Raw genomic sequence first — 21,125 nt, forward strand, 5'->3', positions numbered from 1 at the left:
GTAACTCGAGAGCAAATATTAGTAACTCAAGAACATGAATTATTAACTCAAGAGTATGAATTAGTAAATCAAGCACACAAATTAGTAACTTTATTAACTCAAGATCACAAATTAGTAACTCAAGCGGACAAATTACTGCAATATATTTTTTTCTATCATGACAGCTAAGGGGCTCTGTAGATTTGAACAAAGAAGTATCATACAAGAAGTTCTAAGACTGGAAGTGTCATCCATAGCCTGGGGAATGGACACTTGTTTGACAGTCTGTCAGTTTAAATCAGATCGATCTTTACCATGCTGGTTGCTGGTGTGGTATTGAAATGCCTCTACTTGGAAAGGGCTTATGCCACAGCCTAGTCTTATAAAATGTTCTTCAATGTCTTAGTTGTCCAACTCTAGAACACTGAACACGTCATGTACTGTATGTGGCTGGCTTCTATATTTAAACTATGGTTTGTATCATAATGTTTGGCTTAAGACAAATTTCAATAATATAACCTCATCAGTTTCACAATAATAGAAAACAATAAAGCTACAGTTTTAATTTAATTTATTTGCACCTGCACAAGACGATAGCTGTAATGACCAGAGTCCCCTCTCATTTGTCTGAGCTGATGTTTGTCTTGGAGTCGGTTGCCATTTGAGTGCTTTTCTGCAGTTATGTGTATCTTAAGTTCCTTTCACACAACATCCAACCGTATTTATGTCAAACTCCCATAAGATTAAAATAGAGTTGGAAAATCCTGATCGGCAAACAGGATACAGCAAACATATGCAGCCTTAGTGTACCACGTGTAGCTGGTATAAACAAAGTCACTTTTAAGGTTGGGGAGCATGCACTGATGCAGCACATTGCCGCACCCACCACATGGTGAAACTCCTCGGGATCCCGGCCGACAACCCCCCAGGTAGATACACGGTCCAGTCCCACACTCTGTAAATGGCCATCCAACTGCTGCAGCCAGGTGTCACGTGGGCGTCCTCTCAGCCTGGTCCAGCTGCTCGGGTCCTCAGCAATGAAGATCCTGCAAGTCGGATCACCCACAGGCAAATGCACCACATGGCCTTAGTGCTGTGCCTCATTCGGGATTCCTCTGGCAGCCGCTCGTTTGACACAAAGTCAAACCAGTGGTACCCAAGGATTCTCCAAAGAGACACAGTACCAAAGGAGTCCAGTCTTCATCTCAGCTCACTGGATAGTGTCTGTGTCACAGCCATATAGCAAGATGGGGAGTACCAGGACTCTAAAGACCTGGACCTTCGTCCTCTGCATCTTAGGACTCGAGTAATTACAGAGTATATTTACATGATCAGGAGACTTTTGAATAGAGGAGAAATGTAGTATTTTAATTTCCTTATTTTTTTGTTACCTGATTCCCAAACCTTTTCTTCACTGTGAACAGGATAGTAGAGCTGTGATCCAAAGCCCCCCCCCCCCCCCCCACTCCCCCCCACTGAGAGGAGTGTTTGAAGATGGAAGAGATTTGTCCTACTGCGCTCAATTAAGGTTCTAAAGACTTCTATCACATCTGGAGGAGATTTAGGAGAAAACTGGAGCATTTGAGAAGAAAGAGGATTTGGCTCAATAAGGCTTAGGGGTGAGAGAATTTAGTGTTGCTCTGTTCTCTGCACAGCACCAGTATAGGACTATAGAGTAAATAAACATAGCAAGTTGATAGTGGAAAACAAGTTAAAGAAAGATTTTAAAATTGCTAAAGCAACACTATCACTTTATTTTGCTGAAATTTGCTGAAAGTGACTTATAGCGATTTTTCATGGTCTCTGGAAGCCCACACTGACCAGTGTCAGCACTGGGGAAGGATGAAAAGGCCGACACACTGGCAGAGCGAGCCTGGTTTATAGAAAAGGCTCACCACTGTCTGCTACGATTCCAGGTTGCAAGGCTTATCCAGTGAGATTATGCAGTGACAGCCTCTGTAACGGAAACGGCTAATGCAAATTCACCTAAAAATGATTAACATTTCAAACTCTGCTATTGCACGATGGATATTTCAGGCACGTTTTATTTCCTAACGCTGATGAATGAAGATCTTAACATCTTACTGATCATTTTCAGGCTGAGACAATAATGCCTCTTATTGAGCCAAGGCGAAAAATTATTTGGATTTTGATCCTTCAATCTGACTGATTATTTAAATTTCCCATTTTATTTCTCCTTGTCAATGTAAAGTTGATGAAATAGTTATGTAAATATGATCAGTAACATTAAATTAATTACCGGTAGATGTTGGCATTAAATTATCAGAGAACCACGGATATATATTTTTCAACAATTATGTGTATGATTGATCTATATTATCCCACTCAGTAAAATAAAAGATCTAATTTTTAAATATTATAATTATCACTTAAATTATAGATAGCATACTTGACTGGCCAGCAATTACTGTATGTTGATAATTGTCATTGATAGCATAAAGTTTATTCGATCTGTTAACATTTCTGTGCAAGAGAATTCAGCTCAGTGTCTCTCAATATTATGCGTATTCCTTTATGTCTTTATGGAGCTTTAAGTACGTTGATCTAGTCTTGCATCAAGTAAACTTGTAGGGTATAAATACTCAATGACTATTGAGAATTTTACTATCACTATAGTATGTAGTATAGTTTATAGCTGGTAGCTACAGAGATTTTACTGTATTTATCATGTGCTTACTAAGCCATACGTGCATATTTGCTGTTTTGAAGCTATTCTTGTCTGGATAATTTTTATTCTGGGCCAACATGCAATTACAACCGAAGATATACAGTAAGTAAACGTATCTCCATCTGCCCTGTACTTACAGGTTAGGAGGAGTAAGTGAAACACAGATTTTTCTTGTTGTTCCGAATGTTGGATTATTACATATGGTGCATAATGTGAATACAGTGACCTGGACATAAGGACGGTATCTGCCTACAGACTAGAGACTGAAGAAATTGTCAGCAGCCTCTTGTGGGTCAGACTCTATATTCCTGTTTTGCTGTCCTTCAGTTTACATGTTATACATACAAATAGCCTTAGACTGAATAGGACAGCACTAGCATACAGTATTTACAGTAGCAGTCTCTCTCTGGAGGGACACAGCCTCACTTCCTGTTGTCCCTTTACTGACATTTAATGGTCATAATGTGTTTGGATCTGATATATTGCATTTCATTCAGCTGGATGTTGCACCTTTGCTCAGTCATCCAGCACAGAGTAGCCAGCTGTGAATAATTTTTTTAATGTGCAATGGGTCTGGTCGATGGTTATATCATGGCCGACTCTTTCCATGTGTAGCCAAATTAGGTTCCTCGCTTTTTTGCATTGTTCAGTTAATTGGCTTTTAGACTGGATTGGATGATTCAGGGGTTCCTTAATTACTGGCCACATTAGTTTTGCGTCATAATTAGGCGGGTGACGGCTTCCTCAAGATGGTTTGCTACCATTTCTGATCCTTCAAGGGAATCTGGCTCCTGTTTTGATGATGTGGGATGTAGTTTGGCTGGCTGGTCAAGGCACTGTGACATGGTTGTGAAGTTTCCAGAAGTACTAATGTGTCGAATCAGGCTGTAGCTGGAAAGCATCCTGTGGGAGCCCTACTGTGGGCCACTGGCTTAGAGCTTTCAAACATTTCAAGCTCTATGAGATGATGTCCTGCATCAATGTCCTGGCGTTTTTCACAGCAAGGCATACCATCCCTCCACGTACTTTTGCTTAAAGCTACCCAATATTCTGCAATAACCCAAGTTTTTCACTATTAAATTTAATTCTTTGAACTTGTGCCCTGTTCCTCAAATGAGAAATACGGCTGTCAATCTTCCAGCCATTCATCCACCCATCCATCCTTTTACTGTACCCATTTGTCCATTTCAGGGTCGTGGGGGGTCCAGTCCAGAACCCATCCCAGAGGTTATAGATGCATGGATGTGAATCTTGTCACAGCAATTCGATTTCAGTCATGATTTGTGGGTTATAAAGGATGATCTTATTGAATTCAATGGACTGCAGATCAGTTCTGAAATTTATTCACAGTAAAACACATACAGTACCACTGTTCAGTTTCAATAGATGTTTATCCAAGCAAGAAACTGGGTTGGAGAACATACAGCTTCTCTTCTGCATCCAGTCAACGTCACGGGCACGGCATAGCTGTGTACCCTACACCAGCCATTCTCAAGCCATAGGTCAGGACCCAAATGTTGGTAGCAGTAAGAGATAGAAATGTAAGCATTTTAAACCCAGCTGATCCACGATCAGATTTCCCAGCCCCAATCCTAGAATTAACCTGTATAGAAATGGGTCTTGGGTCTGAAAATGCTTAGTGCAAAACTAGTGAACACTCAGCCAATCCAAGAAGCCAAACCACAGATGATTAATGTAAAATTCACTGGCACATCCAATCAGATTTGTGCAATAGGCATTGATTGGCATAAATTGTACAGTACACTGCACACTTGATCATAGCGTTAATTTAAACTTATACTTGATACAGGGTTGTGACTGAGCTATCATAGTCAAAATTGGGTCTTGGTGAAAAAAAAAATTGAGAACCACTGCCCTACACCGTAGCCTGACATACACCTCTCCAGACATGATGCTACACATCACAGCGATGCAGGCCACAAGAATTGATTAGTCTACTTGGTTTTGACACTGACACATCAGCGATCACCGATTCGCCTGGATATACCAACATAAAGGTTCATCCAGTGCACTGGACACAATTTGGGAATAATTGAAGATGTAACATTTCTAAAGTCTTTGCATTGGTGAAATCCAGTTTATTAATATAAAATTCTAATATTATATTTATAATATAGTACGACCTTGGAACTCGATCACCTCTCAACTTGGACATCGAACAGGTCTGTTGAATTTTTTTTTGATTTGTACCTCCACCAAAAACCTGGAACTCGACCATTCCCGCTAAAACTTTTATGGGTTGAGACTTTCAACGTTCAGACCTTGAATGGTTCGCTCGAGAAAAATCTAGATGCAACTTGATCGAAAACTCAGAACAAAACAAAACAGACCCGCTGAAACTTGTATGGATCGAGACGCGTCTCTGATGAGCTGCCATGCAGGTAAACGGACCTTCTAGGATGCTGAAGCTTATGAATCACTGTCAACCTCGCGGTGCCTCTCGTCTGAGTTCGACATATGAAAGCTGTGTACCTATGTGTGATTTTTTTTTTTGTGCTTTATCTATAGTACATTTAGTGATGCAGTAATCATCGCCCCTACGAAAGTGAGCAGTGATAGCAGCAAACCAAAGAGGAGATTAGTGAGAGTAACAGTAGAAGTTAAAAAGGAAATTATAGAAACTTGAGGATGGTGCATGTGTGTCTGCTCTTGTTTGGGAGTGTGAGATTGTCATTTATTTCATGTTTATCGCTTTTGTATGTGTGCTTTTTCATGTGTGCATTAGTTTCATATTGATTGTTGATGCTTTTTTATCATTAATTAGGCAGGTAGATAAGTTTAAAAAGGCAAACATTTGGGGGTCTGGATCAGATTAAATTCCTTTGCATTATTTCTTATGGAGAAATTCGACTTGGTCCTCGATCAAATCGCAACTTGACCAGCCTTCTGGAATAAATCAAGTTTGTATATATAAACAAGATGCTTACTAGGTTACAGTACTAAAAAAAAACTTTAAAAATAGCACTTTCTTAGGTTATTTGTTGTCTGCTTGAGATGAACCAAAGAAATATAAATGGACTATCTGTACCAGATTGAAGAGGATAGCATCACCTTGTGTAGCATATGGCGTAAGCATTGTGTAGGCTTGATGTAGAAGCATAAATAAGCCTTCAGTGTTTAGCACCAGGATCAGTATATTACACAGCATCCACACATTCACAGAGGCACACTAATAGCCAATTAATGTCATTGTTTTATCTGAACCTGGCTTTACACTAACACAGAGTAAGGAAAATGTATTCATGCGGAGGAGGAACTATATTCAAACCTGCAGCACTTGACTGAGTTACTCGCTGAGCCATCATATTGCTATGGAAAAACTGACCACAGTTGATAGCTGATGAGTAAGATTTCAGGGGAGAAATGTGAAGAGACATGGAGAAGCCTTCACCTTTAATGAGAATTGTGCCGTTATTTTTCTCTGAGGAAAGAGGTCAAATATCTGGTATTTTAGCTATTATTTTCAAAATAATGCATAAATATTCCATCAATTTTCCAAATTCCCAGCCTGAAGCATAACAGTGGAAGAAAAGGTGCATCATGGACAGAATGCCACTTCATAACAGGCCTCACCCACAGCTACACATCATACGGCACCAGTTCTTTGTCTCGTCTTTGGACTATGGCAGGGAGCCAGAATACCTGCAGGAAACCCACACGAGAGTGAAAAGGGGCTTAAACACAAACACACACAGCCATGGAAAGGAATCAGAGTTATAACCCTGGGGGTAGGAGGCTAGGGCACTAACCGCTGATCCACATCGGCATTCATACTCTAAAAGAGACCTCTCTTTGCCTCCACTGCTCTATTTACCAGATGTTTGGATAGATGATTTATTTGAGCTGGGGGTATAAAATTGCTTGAGCCGTAAGGACAAATGCAAACCCTCTATTGATACATAAGATTATTGATATGTTTTATCTTATTCTGCTTCATTTCCTTACCAACATTGAATTATTTGAACTACAGTTATAAATCAGTATGACGGGGATATCAATGCTCCTTCGAAATCATCAAGATGAATTATTGCAGCAAACCTTGGAACAATATTGTCAGTTTGTCAGCAGAAAATATGTATGTGTTCAATGCAGAACTAGACCTGCTTTTAAAGGAGAATCTGAATGGGTGATTTCCTACTGCTCACTTTGTCTTGGTCCTCTATCCTTTTCTGTAGGCCACTTCTTCAACCTCTCTTTGCCTCCAGACACCCCATCCCAAGGAGCTGTTAGGTGCAGTAGCCGCTCTTAGGTGCAGTAGCTGCTGTTAGGTACAGTAGCAGCTGTTAGGTGCAGTAGCCGCTGTTAGGTGCGGTAGCCGCTGGTAGGTGCGGTAGCCGCTGTTAGGTGCGGTAGCCGCTGTTAGGTGCAGTAGCCGCTGTTAGGTGCAGTAGCCGCTGTTAGGTGCGGTAGCTATGTGGATCGTTCTCAGACTCTAACAGATGTCATGGTATGAGTAGCAGGTAGCAAAATTCTTGTAACCTACAAACAAAATGAAAGTGGTTTGGGTGACCTGGTGTTGCTGGACGAGGCACTTAACCTAAATTACCCTGGTGATTTTTCCTTTTATACATAGAAATTTGTGTTATGATGGATTTCTTTTCCTCTCAGTTCCTTGTATATATAATTGTCATTGAAGATACACATTATATAGTCCCTAGAAACAGCAGCTAAAATCTCATGGAGTTCTTTGAAATAACATATTGTGTGATTCTCAGGGAAAACATAACAGAGTGAGACAATGTGAGAGAGAGAGATGATGGGGAATGGCTTCTTTTTGGTGTATCAGTCTTTGATAAAATGGGTGTGAACACAAACAACAGGCTTATATGAACTGAGAGAAAACAAATAATGGCAGTTTTGGAGCAAAAGAAAGAAGCAAGATAAAGTCATGTGGGGCACTGGGACTTGGAAGGGCAGGATATGTACAGCAGGGCTGCTTTGAGATCAGTTTATCAGTCACTTGAGAAAAAGTCAAGCAAAAATATACGGTATAGGGAATCACAAAACACGTCCAAAATATCCCACAGATGCTCAACACATACATGGCAATACATATGATGCAACAGAAGATGCAACTGGTCAGACCAGACCGCCTTCTGCCATTGCTGCGAGGTCCAGCTCGGACACTCATGTGCCCGTTGTAGGCACTGGGGGGGTCACCATGGGCTCTCTGACTTGCCAGTTTCATTCTCATCAGCATACATATAAAATAGTAGTTGCCCAAGTAGAGATGATTTTGAGTAGATTTTTCCTTCTCAAATGCTCTTTATGCTAAGACAATACTTAAATTAATATACTATTGATGATAAACCTTATTCGCTAAATAATTGATAGGAGAGAAGGGAGCTCTTTGACATTACAGTACCAGTTTAGAGCCCATTTTATTCTATTTTTTTTATTCTTAATTATTGATATAAATAGCAGTGCAGTAATGTTAAAGGAATTATTCCAGTCCTGAGTAAAATGTCTTTTATTTTTTTATTATTTTGTTGTAGGTAATCCTTCTTCAGAGGCTGCATTTGGCCTGTTTTATAGTGTGACTGTAAACATATTGCTGTTAAAGTTTTAAGCAATCCATTCAGCCAAATTGGTACCACAGCATTTTTTTTAAATTGATATGGATATTTCATTAGGAAATCCAAAACAGGTCTGTATGTGATGTCAAGATCGGTTTGGAACATTCAAACTAATGATCCAGTTAATTAGCAGACATATGATGCTGCGTACTGCTCCAGTATTGAGAGCTAATTTGACCCCAGGCATAATTATTTGACAGTGAATTTTAAAAATACCAGAGCTACAGGCTCTTGTCCAGTGCTGGCTGGAAAGGAGATAGCAACGGGCAGATGTCACAGACCTGTTCTCAGCAAGACAGAAGTGATGACCCAGCAGCCTCACTGAACGCGCGCCCCTTTAAAAATCTTTCAGTTTTATGTCCGTGGGCAATAACTGACCCCTCTGGGACTAGACAAGCCAAGCAAGAGTGAAGGGGGGTGGGGAAGGAGCTGGTCAATGCCACTGATTGACAGAGACCTCTGGTGTTCTGCTGTCAGGCATCATGCACCCCCATGCTGTTCTGCTCCAAGCTTTCTGATTTCTGTCAGAGTTGGGGGGGAGGTGGTCTCTGGCACGTTTGGTGTCAGCTTCTCCATCTGAGCAAACATATGCTCATTTACCTCCGTCTTTATTGTCTGCAAGACAACCCTAGCAACCCCTGAATGGGAACCACACCGCCGAAGCTGACTTAAGGAATAAATTCTAATTTTTCCTCATAGAGAAATATTTAATGACTCAGTGAGCCAAAGACCTTGGCTGCGAGGGTCAATAGGCAATTAAAGTTGAGAAGATTGATCGATGTTCCTTCAAGCTGCACTGTGCTCCTCTAGCATTCTCCCTCGATGCGTGTTATTCTGTTAAAAGTTTGTTTGATCGATGATTCGGCAGCTCATTGAAGGGCTGTGGTTCCGGTACTGTAGTTCAAGTTGTGGTCTTAAAATAGCTGTGGTCCTCAAAAATGTGATATGAATAAAAGGATATTATAATATCTTGGGAAATTCTTAAGCAAATAATGTGAGACTAGTGTGGACAGAATACGTCAGTCTGCATAACAGATCCATAAGTATAAATCCTGGAAACCTTACAACAGCTTACAACACTAGTGCTTAACTACAAGGGTTATTTAATTCTTGATTAAGTTCAAATTGCCACAATATTAACCTTAAGCATTACATAATTTGAATAAACTCCCACTTAACTTTGCTAGTGTTGTTTCCACTGTTTCAGAAATTGTGAATTGTTATGTTACTTGTATTTAGATTATTTTGGTTATGCTCAGACTAGGTGTTCTCAGATTATGCTTCATTTCAGAAGGTCACATACTATAATATTGTCTTAAATCCAAAATGACTTACTCATTCATACAGATGTATATACTGTACATGTGCACTATATGGCCAAAAGTACTGGGACACACCTCTCAGTCCCTGAATTCAGGTGTTTCATTCAGATTCATTGCCACAGGTGTATAAAATAAAGCACCTAGGCATGCAGTCGGGTTTACAAACATTCTTGAAAGAATGGGTCGTTCTGAAGAGCTCAGTGAATTTAAACGTGGTGCTGTCATAGATGCCACATTTGCAATAAGTCAGTTCATGAAATTTCTTCCTTTCTAGATATTCCATACTGTAAAAAGTTGTATTGCAAAATGGAACAACATAAACTCAGCCACGAAGTGGCCGACCATGAAAATGTAACAGAGGGGGGGTCGCCAAATGGAGAGGCACGTACTGTGTAAAAGTTGCCAAATCTCGGCTGACTCAGTAACTACAGAGTTCCAGGCTAACTTCCCTCTGGCATTAACCCCAGCATGAAAGCTGCACACTGGGCATTTCATGGCTAAACAGCCCCAAGCTTCACATCACCAAGTGCAATGGTAAGTGTCGGATGCAGTGGTGTAAAGCACGTCGCCACTGGACTCTGGAGCAGAAATGCGCTGTGTGGAGTGACGAATCATGCTTCTCTGTCTGGCAGTCTGATGGATGAGTCTGGGCTTGGCAGATGCCAGGAGAACATTACCTCCCTGCCTACATTGTGCCAAATATAAAGTTGGGTGGAGGAGAGATAATGGTATGGGGTTATTTTTCAGGGGCTGGGCTGGGCCTCGTAGTTTTAGTGAAGAGACTTTGTGGGAACAGGTTGGGGAAGGAAGGCCCTTTTCTGTTCCAGCATGACTGTGCCCCAGTGCACAAAGCAAGGTCCATAAAGACATGGTTTGTTATAGAAGAACTTGACTGGCCTGCACAGTGCCCTGACCTCAACCCCATCAAACATCTTTAGGATGAACTAAAACAGAGATTGCAAGCCAGGCCTTCACATCCAACATTAGTGCCTGACTTCAGAAATGCTCTTATAGACGAATGAGCAACAATTCCCATGAATGGGGTGTCATAAAAGTTCCTGTAGATATAATGGCCAGGTGTCCCAATACTTTTGTCCTTATAGTGTATTATATAAATGGCCACCAGTACTTGAAGTGGAAATTATCTGGGTATACCAAGGAAGCAATAAAATACCAACTATCCATCCATCCATTTTCCAAACCGCTTATCCTACTGGGTCACGGGGGGTCCGGTGCCTATCCCGGAAGCAATGGGACTGAGGCAGGGAACAACCCAGGATGGGGGGCCAGCCCATCGCAGGGCACACTCACACACCAGCCACTCACACATGCACACCTACAGGCAATTTAGCAACTCCAATTAGCCTCAGCATGTCTTTGGACTGCGGGGGGAAACGGGAGTACCCGGAGGAAACCCCACGACGACATGGGGAGAACATACAAACTCCACACACATGTAACCCAGACGGAGACTCGAACCTGGGTTCCAGAGGTGTGAGGCAACAGTGCTAACCACTGCACCACCATGCCGCTCCCAAAATACCCACTATTGGTAATTTTTTTTTCATTCAAATGTGAAGATAATATTTAGTATTTAACAGTAGTTTTGGTAATATAGCCACAGTTTATTTAAAATACACGTATTACATTACTGAATATGCAGTACCTTAACCATCATTTAATGTTAGGGTCAGCGTCTGTCGACCCTACCCTTCATGTCTCTACTCTGTTTGGCCAGCAGGTGTCACTGGCCATTCCATATTTTCATTCCCTGTCTAACCCCTATGTGTTCCCCTAGTCTTCGGAATGCCACATGGCTCAGAGGGTTGAGTGTGTGGTACAGAGGCTATCAGCCTATAGATGTGGGTTCAAAGCCAATCTCCCCTTTTTTTGTTTATTGATTTTTTCCCCTAGTTTTTGTAGCTCTTTTGCTTCTCTGTGGTTTGCCCTGTTTGTCTCCTGTGTGATTTTAGTCTTTGTCTAGCATGTTCAGCCCTCTCAGTTATTCCTCCCAATTTCTAGGTTTGGTTTAAGGTTCCTTAGTTTCATGCTCGTTTAAGTGTCTCTGCCCCACCTGTTCCTTGTTGTCCCGAGTCCTTTTTGATTGGTTAATTGATTATTAGTTGCACCTGTTCCTTGTTTGCCCTGGTGTTCCTGTGTATGTAAGTGCCTGCCTTTGGTTTGCTCCTCAGTCTGCTATTGTGAGAAGTTACTCTATGTGCTTATGGTCTCGGCTTTCCAGTCCTGCCCACTATCTAGTCCAGTTACTTTGTTGTGTTAATTTGTGGTTTCTTTAGCTTATCTTATTTCTCCCAGTTTGATTTTGTTTTACTTTCTTTAATAAGCCCCGTTGTGTGCCCATACTCCCTGGGTCTGTGACAATTTAATGAATTTAAGACACAAAAGAACTATTATGTATGTCAACTATTATTTATCCGTCATACCCATGGGAAAAAATATTCAAGTCCTTTAGGCTTTTGTAGGGCATGATTTTGAAGACCAAATACTGAAACAAGACTGTGATGCAGTAATTTTACTTAGTAGTATCAAGAAAAGTCACATTATTCTAAAAGAATATAAGTTTAGAAGTAAGAAACTCACTACAAATGGAAAACTATTCCAACTTGCTTCATTTGGTATCCAATAAATATTATTGTGAAAGGAAGATCTCTAAGAATTTTGAATAGTATTTTTGTTTGAATTATTTATGCTTGTGTACATGGGGTTTTGCAGTTGAGGGTTATCAGCTCTTACAAGGGGCCTATCATGCACGGCACGGCGGCATGTAATCGTTTTTGAATTAGCAGATTGTTTCGTCCAGTGGCCATTTTTCTGTGCCCCCCGCCTGAATTTAAGGTGTTTTAAGCACTGAAGCCTGGTCAGTGAAAGAATCACGGAAAGCAAGAACGTGTTTCTTTTTTCAATGACTGTGTTAATACAGCAAGCACGCACTGTTACTGCCATCTAACATGGGCGCACCAAGCAGTAACAGTCGGGATAACAAAAAAAAACGAAAAGCTGCCTGCTTGTGCTAAGCATTTCAGAGGGAGAGGTAGTGACAGTAATTAATCTAAATTAATTCTGACTTGTTTTACTGAGAGGGAGGAGGGGATTTTTATGACTGTAGGTTTCTAAAGTAGGATATGGAATAAATGGGGTTTGTCTGCCTCTACAGTGATCCATCCAGTTTCACTTTTATTTAATCGTTCTGGTTCGTTTTGTTTCAGTCCACTTGCAGAATAATCCTGGTCCAGCCTGTTTGTAATTTTTGAGTAACTTTAGCTTTCTATCTTTGTTAGTCCCACCAAGCAATGGGACTGGATAATTCACGCAGCTAATTTAAATGGACGGCACCTTCTATATTTTGCAGTATTTTCAGCAGCCTTTGGCCGATGGCACAATGATTAATCTCCTGTGATGAGACTGAGACTGAGTTAGCGTCTGGAATTCTCTTCTCACAACACCCCAACATGGCCAGAACATCTTAAAAGAAAAGACTTTGATGTTTGCTATTCTATCATTGCTAAATGCGAAACTTATACCCCCATATTTGTATAAATATAGCAAAACAGTATTAAAAATTGTGCAAGTGCAAACATGCATAAATAAATACAGAACATTACAATTACTTGGGCAATCAGGTTCCTTAGTTGTGATTAGCTGGTTTTTATTTTTTCATTTGCAAAGGGCTTAATGACAAAGAAAATAACCACGAATGACTCTGGGGACATCAGTAATTTGTGAAATTCATTTGAAGAAGAAATGTTTTCCTGTAGCATCAAAATTTATATGAGCTAATTTTAAAAGCCCTTGTGTCATTCTTCATATTTCAAAGACCTTCCCAGGAGGGGGGGAGTATCAAGACTCATTTCAGATATATGCGCTCAGTTTTGAAATGACATTATTTTCCTTTCTGTTTGTTATAAGGTTATTCAGCGCAGAGAAGATGGATCAGTTGACTTCTTTCGGGGATGGGATGCCTACCGTGAAGGCTTTGGGAAGATCACGGGAGAACACTGGCTAGGTAAGAGCAAAACATGGTAATGCTCAGGATAACAGAACCTCAAATCCGACACAAAGATCTCATTGCTGGAATAAAATTCAAGCATTACAGTGAAAGGATGCAAAAAGGATTAAAACAAACAACAATGATTTATGAGTAATGAGTAGTTTTGCTGAAAATCTATCTTGAGCAAAACTAAAAATAACATTGGATTAAATATTCAGCCCCACTTTAACTTTGACAGATTCTAAACTGCTAGATGTAACAGTAAGGATTCGGTCTCCCAGGGGCTCTTCTGAGCCCCTCGGGGCCTGATATTCTGCTCATAGCAGTTTAGGTACAAAGTCAGTTAGACCCTGAGTTTCACTCAACTAGCAGGACTTGAGCTGCAGTTGATCAAACAGTTACCCTGAGGAAAAACTTGACCTGGGTCTGCTCAGCAGTCCACTCAAGAACCTGCTTGGCCATCCTACTCCTGAGAGCCTCATACAGTGGCCGCATCAGCTGGGTGGCCCATGGGATAAAGCGATGGTAGAAGGTAACCATGCCCAGGAACTCCTGCAGGGCCCTGGCTGTAGCAGGCTGCGGAAATGCAGAGATGGCCTCTTCTTTGGCAGGCAGAGGAACTGCCCCATCGCTTGTGATGTGGTGGCCGAGGAAATCGATGGAGGACAAACAAAACTGGCACTTTTGTGGGTTGATAATTAACCCATGACTGCTCAGATGCTCAAAAAGGATCCAAAGGTGAGCTATGTGGTCAGCCATGGAGTTACTGGCTACCAAAATGTCATCCAGATAGTCGAACGGGAACGGAAGGTACTTTAGCACACTGTCCATGAGACTGGGCAGCGTTTTTAAGCCCAAAAGGCATCCGAAGAAACTCGCAAAGCCCAAATGGGGTGATGACTGCAGTCTTTGCAATGTCCCCTGGATGTACTGGGACCTGATGGATGCCCCCGTCAACTGGAAAGAAAAGTCCTGGATGTGTTGGATCAGGTAGCAATCCAGGGTTGTGGCGTCATTAAGTCAGCGGTAATTGCCACACGGGCGCCAACTGTCAGCGGGGCTATGGCAGGGAGACAGGGACCCAGAGATGCGGGATAAAACGATCTTTATTAGATCTTCAAGGCTAATGGCTTTCCAAGGGTGAGACTGGTAGAATGGTCGGGGACAGAAGGTTTGGTCAGAAGCTGGGGTGGTCAGTCCAACAGGCTGGCAGGGAGGGCTGGACAGGAGGTTCAGGGTCGAGGGCTGGTCTGGGGAAGGTAAGTCGGCAAGGTAAGGGACACACGGTAGGCAGACAGGAGCGGGTAGGTCTCTGGGTAAGACAAGAGACAATAGAGCGCTTGGTATTGCAATGAAACATTGGAAAATACTTCGCAACCGTGGATGCATCCGTTCTCCTTTTCTAGCCTCTCGTGTCAGAGCCTAATTAGTCGCCTATGCGGATCCACTCCTGGTGGGCGTGACACCAACCCTCACCTGGGTTTGGTACCATATGCAGAGGGGAGTCCCAGGTGCTGCTGGAACGCCGAACAATACCAAGGCTCTCCAAAGCAGCAAACTCTGCCCTAGCAATGGCCAATTTACCCACATCGAGGCGTCGGGCTCGGGCATGCACCAACAGCCAAATACTTCGCAACCATGGATGCGTCCGTTCTCCTTTTCTAGCCTCCCTTGTCAGAGCCTAATTGGTCGCCTCTGTGGATCTGCTCCTGGTGGGCGTGACAGTACCCCCCGGAACGTAGACACTTGCGAGGTCGGGCTTGGAGGGGTGAACTCGGTGAAACTCGGCCGTGAGAGACGGATCCCTTACCCCCCGGGCTGGGATCCAGGAACGCTCCTTGGGTCCGCCCCCCTCCCAATGGACCAGGTGCTGGAGGGCACCAACTCTGCAGCGGGAGTCCAGGATGGCATGAACTCGGTCGACAGGGCCGTCCTCGGTAATACCTGCCGGAGGCAGCTTGTGGGGCTCCTCTCAACGGTGCAGCGGGCTGTAGCGAACAGGCTTCCACAGGGACACATGAAAGGTAGGGCAGATTCAGTATATCTTTGGTAGCTGGAGTAGCACTGCCATGGTCCCGATCCTCCTCAAGACCCAAAATGGCCCGATGTATTTAGCCGTGAGCCTAAGGTTCTTTGTGGATAGCCAGACCTGCTGACCCACCCTATAAGGAGGGAGGTCTCGCCGCCGTTTGTCAGCTTGGGTCTTCGTCCTCTGGGACTGAGCACGCAGAGCCTGCTGTACCTGACTCCAGGCCCGTCGGCTGTCTCGGTACCAGGTTTCCACGTTGGGTACATTCGCCGCGGGTGAGTCCCAAGGGAATAGGGGTGGTTGAAACCCCAGCACACACTGGAAAGGTGAGACTGATGTACTGGGACTCACCCGAGAGTTGAGGGTGTACTCCGCCCATATGAGGTGGGAAGCCCAGCTAGCAGGGTTCCTGCAAGAGATGAGACGAAGGGTCTTAGTTACCCCCTGGTTCATCCATTCAGCCAAGCCGTTTGACTGGGGGTGATAAGCTGACGACAAGCTGAGGGATATGTTAAGTTTGAGGCAGAAAGCTTTAAAGACCTGGGAGGCAAACTGAGGTCCGTGGTCTGAACGATCTCCTCTGGGATACCATAGTACCGGAACAGCCATTGGACCAGGAGATCTGTGAGCTCAGTAGCTGAAGGTAGGGACTTGGAAATCCTGCTTTGGTCGCTCACTCTAATATTCCGTGTGCTGACGTCATAATTTTTCCAGCGGTGGCTACGGGGTGGGTGCGAATATGCGGTTTTCGCGGCTAGCTCTGCATTCAACTTATGAGATATCCGCCGTTTTGAATAATTTATTTATCCTTGATTTTCTTATTTTTTACCGGATCAAAATCGGTTCAGTATTCGCGGAGCAACAACAATTTGAAAACAAGGTAACTTTCACGCACTAAATAAAAATCGAAAGAATCGTGGGGCATCAATTATTTGTGCACAGGCATATTTATTGCACCCTAAATGTGAAAACTGCCAACTATGATGACGATTGATGCATGCCCACACTATACAATCGTGTGCCCACTTCTGGATGATTGAAGATTGAAGGGATTTTATGTGCTGTACGGAGGATGGATCAATGTCACGTGACCACCGATCTGGCTCCTGATTGGTTGGACAGCATGCCAGTTAATGTAGATACCCCCAAGTAAATTTTCATTTCAACATTCAACAACAAAAATCACTAAGATTGGTTAGATATTGGCAAAGTTCTGGTTGTTTAAGTGCACCATACCCTATTTACAATTTCTTACATTTATTGAATGAGGCGCAGGCTGCCCTCCGCCTATGCAGAGCGAAGTTGTTCTAAGTAGTCACAGTTTTTTCTGCAGTTCTAATTGTAATTACATTAGAACAAAAATCCGATTTCAGGTATATTAAATCTTCGATATCTCTGGTTCTATTGAAGATATATTGACAAATGAGGTATCATTTTTTATGGTTTTTTAATCTCTTTCCATTAAAATAGGTGTGAAGTTAATCAAGACAATTTGGTGAAAAATTTCCAAGTCCCTACTGAAGGAAGCTGTGTCAGGGCAATCAGACGACACATCTTTGAAAATCTGTCCACTATGGTGAACAGCAAGTTAGCCCAATGCTTCTTGGCCAGGTATAATTGGACTCTGGAGAAACCCAATGAGATTGGGTGCGTCTCGTTCTCCCTGCGATTGATCTCCTCGAGGGACCGGGTGATGGTGGCGGCGAAGCACTCCGGAGGGTCGAACTGACAGGACAGTGCATCGGCCTTGATGTTTTGGGCTCCTGGAAGATAACTTACACGAAACATAAAGCGAGAGAACCAGGTCGCCCACCGAGCCTGGCGGGCGGACAGACGCTTGGTGTTGTGTAAATACTCTAAATTAAGATGATCTGTGAGTACCACAAGGAGATGGCGCGCTCCCTCAAGCCAGTGTCTCCACTCCTCTAGTCCTAACTATGGCGAGGAGCTCTCTATCACCCATGTCGTAGTTTCTCTCTGCGGGCGATAACTTACGTGAGTAGTAGGCGCAGGGGTGGCGGCACCCAGTGGTCAGGTTCCTCTGGATCAGAACCGCCCCTGCTACTCGGGTGGTACCAGATTCCCCTTTTCAGGCTCCGGGCTCTCGATCCGGGTGGCCATACAGGGGATTGATATGCAGGACGAGTGAGAGTAGGGGGACCAGACGGTCAGCTCACCGGTTCTCCAGTTGATCTTCGGGTTGTGCTTTCGGAGTCAGGTTAAGCCGAAAATAAGCGGATCCTTTGCTTTCGGGAGCACGTACACTTCCAGGTTCTCCTAGTGTAACACATCCACCTGCAAGGAAAAGGAGGCTGTGCGGTACCAGATCATCCCCTCCTTCATTCGCTCACCGGTCACCCCCATGACTGAGATTGGGTACTGTAGCGTCTGCAGCACAATCTCCAGCCGGCGCGCTAGGGAGAAATCAATAAAACTGCCCACCACGCCACTGTCAATTAGTGCTCTGGTGGTGATCTGTTTACCCCCGCCTCTCAGAGTTACAGGTACAGTAACTTGAGTGTGTGCGGAAGTGCGAATAGAAGAGGCACCTACCGACAGGCTGGGCGACTTGCGCTCTGGTCAGACAGGGCAGCTTCGGATAACATGCCCGGTTTCCACGCAGTACAGGCACAATACCCCCTGAGCTCGTCTGCGGTGCTCACTGATGAGAGGGGATCGGCCAAGCTGCATTAGCTTGGGGTGGTCGGCGGATGGTGATGACATCACCCTGGGCGCCGCGGGCGGTTGGCGACAGCAGCGCCAATCCTTGATCATGTTGTCTAGGCATATTGCGAGCCGGACGAACTCGTCAAAGGTACCAATTTCTCTTCGAGAGGCGAGCTCCTCCTGCATCTCATGATTCAGAGCCCACCGGAAGATTGTCGACAGGCAATCCTCCGTCCACCGAAGTCCTGCCGCGATCGTCCAGAACTTGACAGAGAAACTCGGTTGCAGACCGGGCTCCCTGGCGACACTCCAGCAGGTGATCCCCCGGGTCCCGTCCAACGGCAGGGTGATCGAACACCTCTAGCATCGTCCCCTGGATCGTCCCCATGGAAATCCCAAGCCGAGTTCAAGATGGGGCTCTAGTCTACCCTCAGTGCTGTAGTCCAGTCCCTTGTTCTTCTTGTCAGAAGAGAGATCAGAACCGCCCCTACGCCTGCCACGGAGGCATTAACCTCCACCTCGAACAGGAGTTCGGGCTGAAGCTGGGCTAGGATGGGGCCCCAGCAGAAAGCCCTTTTCAAGCTTTCGAATGCCAACACAGCCTTGGGGTTCCAGTGTAGCTGGGATGGCCGGCTTCGGGTCATCGTGGTTAGAGGGGCTGCCACCTGACTGAAGTTCCTAATGAACCGTCGGAAGAAGTTGGCGACCCCAAAAAAGCGCTGCAGTTCCTTGAGGTTCCGAGGGTGTGGCCACTCCTGGATGGCGGTGACCTTCTGGGCATCCATGGGCACAGCCCCTGGTTGGAGGACATAACCTAGGAACTTCACAGTCATCCAGTGGAACTCACATTTCTCCCTCTTCGCGTAGAGATGATGTTCCCGAAGTCGTTGCAGTACCTGACGGACACGGTTAACATGCTCTCGTATGGTGCGGGAGTCGATGAGAATGTCATTAATGTAAACAACAATGAATTTCCCCAGCATGTCCCGAAACACATGATTCATAAAGCTCTGGAAGATGGACGGGCTAATCCGTAAGGCATCACGCGATACTCATACTGCCCCCTGCTAGTGATGAATGGGCGATTCGCGCTCTGGTTAGACAAGGCAGCTTCGGATGACATGCCCGAACTCCCCGCAGTACAAGCACAATCCCTCTTGGGCTCGTCTGTGGCACTCACTGCTGGTGAGAGGGGATTGGTCGAGCTGCATTAGCTTGGGGCGGTAATGGCGGCTGGTGACGATCCTTGATCGTGTTGTCTAGGTGGAATGTGAGCCAGACGAACTCATCAAAGGTACCAATTTCTTCTAGAGAGGAGAAATTGATTCAGCTCCTGATTCAGAGCCCACCAGAAGATTGTCCGCAGGCAATCCTCCATCCACCAAAGTCCTGCCGCTATCGTTCGGAACTCGATGGAGAACTCTGTTACAGACCGGGCTCCCTAGCGACACTCCAGCAGGCAATCCCCCGGGTCCCGTCCGACAGCGGGGTGATCGAACACCTCTAGCATCGCTTGGTGGAAATCCCGAGCCGAGAGGCAAGATGGGGCTCTGGTCTACCCTCAGTGCTATAGCCCAGTCCCTTGTTCTCCCTGTCAGAAGAGAGATCACAAATCTAACCTCGGCTGTAGAATCTCCAAACACCTCTGGATGTTCCTCGACGTACATGCCGCACTGCATGAGAAACCCCTTGCAATGCTCAGGGTTGCCATCATACCGCTCCGGGAGCGTGATTTGGGATGCAGCGGAGCAGCGAGAGGGAGAGGGAGGCAGAGGGACATGGGCGGCTTGTGCGGAGAATAACTGTTCCAACGCAGCGACCCACTGCCCCAAGGGGTTGGGTCCCGCTGGGTCCATCCTTGATGGGCAAATTATTCTGTCAGCGGGGTTATGGCAGGGAGACATAGACCCAGAGATGCGGGATTAAACGATCTTTATTAGATCTTCAAAGCTAAGGGCTTTCCAAGGGCTAGAACTGGTAGAATGGTCGGGGACAGAAGGTTTAGTCAGAAGCCGGGGTGGTCAGTCCAACAGGCAGGCACAGGACATGGAAGGAAGAGGAGACGAGAGGTCCGGAGGCTGGCAGGGAGGGCTGGACAGGAGGTTCAGGGTCGAGGGCTGATCTGGGGAATGAAAGTCAGCCAGGTAAGGGACACATGGAAGGCAGACAGGAGCAGGTAGGTCTGAGGGTAAGACAAAAGTCAATAGAGCCCTCGGTATTGCAATGAAACATTGGCAAATACTTCGCAACCATGGATGCGTCCATTCTCCTTTTCTAGCCTCTCGTGTCAGAGCCTAATTAGTCACCTACGCGGATCCTCTCCTGGTGGGCGTGACACTAACCCTCACCTGGCTTGGGTACCATATGCAGAGGGGAGGCCCAGGTGCTGGAACGCCGAACAATACCAAGGATCTGCAATGCAGCAAACTCTGCCCTAGTGATGGCCAATTTACCCACATCGAGGCGTCGGGCTCGGGCATGCACCAACAGCCCTGTCGTGACAATGTGGTGTTCAACATGGTGCTTAGACGTGACTGATGTAAAGTTGGGCCGGGTGACGTCTGGGAACTCCGCCAGCAGGCGGGCGAAAGTGCCATTTGTCCCGAAGGTGCTAGACAGCTGAGACGAACCAGCCCTGTTGTGCGAGCACAGTACCGAATGGAAAATCCTGGCATCAACTAGGCGCTGGTGTTTTATGTCCACTAGCAGGTTGTTAGCACATAAAAAATCGGCACCCAGCAGGGGGGTGGACACCTTCTCCAACACAAAACGCCACCGGAACCGCTGGCCACCAAAACAGACTGCCTCAACATGAGTGCCATATGTCAGAATA

At 44.9% G+C, this 21,125-nt stretch overlaps 1 protein-coding gene across 1 annotated transcript in view; it reads left to right on the top strand.

Moving 5' to 3' along the window:
* Positions 1–21,125, top strand: part of fibcd1b (fibrinogen C domain containing 1b) — a 100,733-nt gene that overhangs the window by 45,911 nt on the left and 33,697 nt on the right. Inside the window, exon 6 of the mRNA XM_049021228.1 lies at positions 13,515–13,611. Within this exon, the coding sequence (XP_048877185.1) occupies positions 13,515–13,611 (97 nt within the window). The remainder of the gene's footprint in view (positions 1–13,514; positions 13,612–21,125) is intronic.

The sequence above is a fragment of the Brienomyrus brachyistius genome, chromosome 7 (genome assembly GCF_023856365.1).
Source record: "Brienomyrus brachyistius isolate T26 chromosome 7, BBRACH_0.4, whole genome shotgun sequence".
NCBI classification, from domain to species: Eukaryota; Metazoa; Chordata; class Actinopteri; order Osteoglossiformes; family Mormyridae; genus Brienomyrus; species Brienomyrus brachyistius.